At 50.0% G+C, this 5,064-nt stretch overlaps 1 protein-coding gene across 1 annotated transcript in view; it reads left to right on the top strand.

The window, feature by feature from the left end:
* The window catches only part of LOC114615917 (cytosolic 10-formyltetrahydrofolate dehydrogenase-like), a gene marked incomplete at its 5' end in the record, with an annotated part of 14,196 nt that extends 12,691 nt beyond the window's left edge, over positions 1-1,505 (top strand). Inside the window, 2 exons of the mRNA XM_028761508.1 lie at positions 502-701; positions 1,219-1,505. Coding sequence (XP_028617341.1) covers positions 502-701; positions 1,219-1,274 — 256 coding nt within the window. The remainder of the gene's footprint in view (positions 1-501; positions 702-1,218) is intronic.
* Positions 1,506-5,064: the final 3,559 nt, after the last annotated feature.

The raw sequence follows: 5,064 nt of genomic DNA, 5'->3' as shown, positions 1-5,064 counted from the left end.
CCCTCCCTTCTTCCCCCCTTCTTCCCCTCCTTCTTCCCCTCCTTCTTCCCCTTCTTCCCCTTCTTCCCCTTCTTCTCCTTCCCCTTCCCCTTTCCAACCAATGGTCACTATATGACTACAATCATTGCACTGACTGTATTAGACAGACTTTGCTGTCTTTGCCAAACAGGCACAACTGTAGCTCTTTAGTCTGATGTCTGCTGAATGCTCAGTCCACTTCTGCCCTAAGCTGACTTTCTGGGCTCCATCCCTGCATGAGGGCCCATGCCCAGATCTGCTCTGTGAAGTGCCTATGCCCTGTCTCTTCTGGTTTCTGCTCTGCTACCCGCTTCTCCTTCAGTCTTGCTCTGTCCTCTGCAGTTTTTTTCCCTTTAGAATCTTATGGGTGGGAATCGCGGGAGCTAGGAACTTTGTGGAGGCAGATTCTGATCTTGCCTTGTCCCCAGTCCAAAAATGATCGCTCTGAGCATCCCTCAAGGAGCTCCTGGATTTCCCCGACAGGGACGTGGATGCTGTGCTGTCTAGGGCCAATGCCACAGAATTTGGTCTGGCCTCTGGTGTCTTCACCCGGGATATCAACAAGGCCCTGTATGTCAGTGACAAACTGCAGGCGGGCACTGTGTTCGTCAACACATACAACAAGACTGATGTGGCTGCACCTTTTGGAGGATTCAAACAGTCTGGATTTGGCAAAGACCTGGGTAACCAAACTCTGTCTGTGGGACTGCTTTTCAGCAAACACCAGTCAAAGGCCACCAAGGGCCAGGTCTTGTCCCCAGTGCTGGAGTGTTACACTGATCAAGGCAGCTGGTAGCTGATCAGTTCTTGCTGGGAGGGGACACTCTTGGGGCTGGTGTACTTTGCTGAGACAGCAGACAGTCGTGGAAAGGATATGTACATATAGCAGTTTCTAGTCACAGGCAGGCAGGAAGACGACTTCTTGGCTGCCAATAGCCAGTAGAGCAGCCATCCCACCTCCTCTATGATCAGTGTGGTAGAGAGGGCTCTAGAATGATTGTCCCAGATCATTCTCCTGCCTGCGCTGGAGTCCAAGCCCACAGCTTACAAAGGGATGGCCTGGGTTGGGTACATGATTTCCCAGGGCCTTGGTTTCTTCTCTGTGGAGAGAGCCAGGCTACCCACAGTGTGTTCCAGGGGTCCCCAGAGAGGTTCCCTGCACAGCCATAAGGTATCCCAATGGTGTGTGCTATCTTGCAGGAGAGGCGGCCCTGAATGAGTACCTGCGGATCAAGACTGTGACTTTTGAGTACTGAGGCCAAGTCTCTGTGATACTTCTTCTGTACCCTGTTGGCCTCCTCTCAGGGAGCCCTGGCTGATCTGGTGGCTTAGCACGTTCTTGTCCCCAGCACTGCTCCAGCTGCTGGAGCTACCCACCTGGACCCCTGCTGGTGACAGGACACCCTCCAAACAATCAGAAGTGGCACCAAGTGGAGTGAGCAGTCATGTCCCGCATGAATAAATATTATGAACAGAGGTCACCTGCATTCTGTGTCACCGCTCTGTCTATGGGTGCCTCGGATGGTGCCAGAAGCAATGGTCACCCTTATCTTGGCCATGTAACATCACTTGGCCTTCAGAGAACAAACTGTGGCCTTAGTGGGACACAGGAGGAAATGCATGGGTCTTCACACACCTCTAAAAGCAGAATGGATACAAGAGGCTGTGGAAGAGGGTACACCTCAGAAACAGGAAATGGGACTTGGGGAGTGAGCCCTGGGCCATGAAGCACCCGAGTCTCCTCTGCAGGGACCCAGGTTCTCACCAGGCACTCAGTGGACTTGGGCAGTCACAATGGTGGCCTGGGGCTTACAGCAGGGACCCTACCCTGCCTGGCATTTCCCTGGACAGCACTCCTGTGTTCTACCATCTGTATCTCTTGTCATCTTACAGCGCCTCAGCCGAGAGCACAGCTTCTACCTCCTGTGTGCTCACCCGTGAGCTCACCCGTGGGTGCCTCAGGCCCTCTCCCCTGTACCTTCATCCTAGAGGTCCCACACAGCACATCTCATCAGATTTGCTATTGCCGAGGTTTACCTAACATGCTCATTCTCTTCCTGGCATGCCCACCACTACCGTCTTTCCTTGGCTTTCCCTCTCTGGGTGCAAAAAAACTTTAAAGGTCTTTCTGTTCTTCCTTGGCCAGGCAGACAGTAACCTGGATCAGCCTATGCTTGTGTGGCAAAGATTTCAGGCCCATGTAGTATCCTGGACTTCCTCCACACCCCTGCCCTTCTCCTAAGCACGGCACATGCCTCAGAGTGATATTTTGGTCGATGAGAAGCCACATACCTAATATTGATCCCAGAAGATGGTAGATCTGAGAATTCCTATCACCTACGATGTCACAAGTGATGTGATGTATGATGTCACAAGTGATGTGATGTATGATGTCACAAGTGATGTGATGTATGATGTCACAAGTGATGTGATGTAAACATGTCACTCCTGCATTTGTGATGGGGCTGTGTAAACCCCACGTGGTTGCTGGAGAAGGAAACTGGGGTGATCACAGTGACACTATCACTGGCCATGTGTTCACAAAGTGAGAATCAGTATATATGTTTTTTTTTAAAAAGAATTATTATTTGTTTTTCATCTGTGTGTTTGTGTGTACATGCATGCAGGTACCAGAAGAGATCAGAAGATGACGTAAGAGACATCAAACCAGGGTTACAGGGAGTTGTGGGCTGACAGACATGGGTGGCAGGAGTCAGACTCAGGTCATCTACAAAAGAAGCAAGCTCCTAACCCCTGAGCCTTCTCTCTAGCCCATGGGAGGCCAGGCCTAAAACCAGTCATGGTGTTATATCTGCAGCAGCCTTATCTGTCTGGTGTGTGTGAGGTGTCCCCAGTAGATCATGTCCAGTGAGTGACCTTGACCATCTAGGTTACATGAGTTTACTCTGCTGTGACATGCACAGTGACATTGCCTGACAACAAAGTTCTTGGACCTTATCCCAGTCTCGAAGTGACATAGGACAGTAGATTTTATGATTCTCACATGTGAACACTGATAGTAGCAATGGCAACCACAATAGCTTGCCGAGTGCTGCACGCCATGCAGGCTTCTAAATGCCCTCCACACATTTATACTGTCCATGCTGTGCTCCAGTGAAGGAGGAACGGCTAGCCCACTGAAGCACAGAAGCTAGCTTGCTCAGGGACCTGTGGCTGCTGTGGAGCTCCTTTTCCCCTGACAAACCATGAGACCCTTGAAGCCCATGTGAGTGACAGAAACCCAGGTTCTGAGTCTCTGGGAATGGGCTCTGAGCATGTCCAACCTTTCTTCCTGATGCCCATGGAAGGGAAAGACCTGTTTTTACTTCTACTGCCCATTTTTAAGTGGGACAAGGATGTACCACTGTGACACTAAACGCCACCCTGTCATTTCCAACTGCCACCTCCCTCCTTTCCCAGAACCCTTTCATCTTGTAAAGCTTAGGGGTTTTTTTTTTTTTTTTTCTGCCTTTAAACATAGACTTTTCATTCTCAGGTAAGGCAAGCTGAGTCTGTGAGCCCAGAGTTCACATTCAGCTGGGATGGAAATAGAAACATCCTACAGTCTGCACCCTTTACCATGTGTCCACAGCCGTCTTGGGGGGATAGCTCAGTGGGAGAGCAGTCATCTAGGTAAGCAGGGCTCTGGGTTCTAGCCTCTGAACCTGTGCGCTCGAGCACACACACACACACACACACACACACACACACACGTTAGTAATCTGTAGCCATTATTCTAGCACATTGTATGTGTATAACATGTGCTCCGTGTAATATTTAAAATATGCCACAAGGTTTGTCCTCCCATTCTGACATTTCTTCTTTTCATATCTGCTTTCTTCCAATTGAGATAATTCAGGCCCTTTGGACGGTCCTGAGTAGAAAGATTTGGGTCCTGTGAGGAGACCCTCTGCTCTGGCTCTCCCAGCTGCCCTGGGATACCCTCCTCTTGTCAGCTCCTCCTCATGTGCAGTCAGCTAAACCTATCTTTAGCATCAGGTCAGTTTCCTCAAGGCATCAGGTCAGGCCTGAGAGGAGGGATTTTTTTCGCTCCCTGGGTGCTGTCTCTGAGGATTGCAAGTCAGGTCTCCAGACTGCTGCAGTACTTACGTGCAAGCTGTCCCCACTGTGGCCCCACAAGCTGATCAGCCACTCCTGACTCCCACCTTCCTCCTCCAGACAGAACAGCAGAGACTGCAGAGTCCACACTGACAAGTGCTGTAAGTCATTGTCCCTGGAAGTTAGTCAGTCAGTCCAGGGTTAGCCCAGGACCTGTAGGGAGAGCCTTGCTAATGGGTCAGGAGCATACCCAGCCTTCTGAATCTGGCACTGCCTGACACTCTCTGGTGGACAAGACTTGATTTCTATCTGAAAACAGCAACTACAGTGCCTCTCCTACCTAGTCCAGCTTCTCGTGGTGATCTGTGCAACCACAGTGTCAGTGGGTGCTATAAAGTCCAAGTGCTAGTACTATTGCCGTGTTAAAATTTTGCTCACACTTATGGTTTTGCAAATTACTAGTGGGTTCCCAATGACAGCCTTGTCTTCCTGATAGCACTTGGCTACATGAGCGGCTGTCAGGAAGGACTAGGGGTGGGGTAGGGTGTGGGAAACTACTTCAGAGTTGGTCTAGCCCAGTGCCAGTCAGGGCCTCTCGTGAGACTACTATCTGCAGAGATCACTAGGAAGCCAATTGACCTGACAGGACAGGAGTGAAGATGGACTTCCCTACATGTATAATGAAAGCCAGGGATGCCATTGTGCCCTAGATGGACAGCCTGGGAGAGTCTCCTTAACTAGCCCTTGGGAATCAGGAGGGGAGCAGTGAGAGGCTACCCTGGGTCCACTTGAAGCATCTTCTAATTAATCAGAAAGGAAATTTTTGCATTGGGTAATTTTCTTCGTTTTGTATGTGAACTTGATATTTTTAAATGTAACATTTGAAAGATGATAGGTGTGGTGTTACAGAGCTGTAATCCCCAAACTCAGGAGTCAACGACAGGTTTTGTGGGTATGAGGCAAGACTGGTTGACACAGCAAATTCTA

The sequence above is a fragment of the Grammomys surdaster genome, unplaced genomic scaffold, assembly GCF_004785775.1.
Source record: "Grammomys surdaster isolate TR1022 unplaced genomic scaffold, NIH_TR_1.0 194838, whole genome shotgun sequence".
NCBI classification, from domain to species: domain Eukaryota; kingdom Metazoa; phylum Chordata; class Mammalia; order Rodentia; family Muridae; genus Grammomys; species Grammomys surdaster.
Note: the sequence above shows the minus strand (reverse complement) of the source record. Positions and strands in the feature narration are given on the sequence as shown.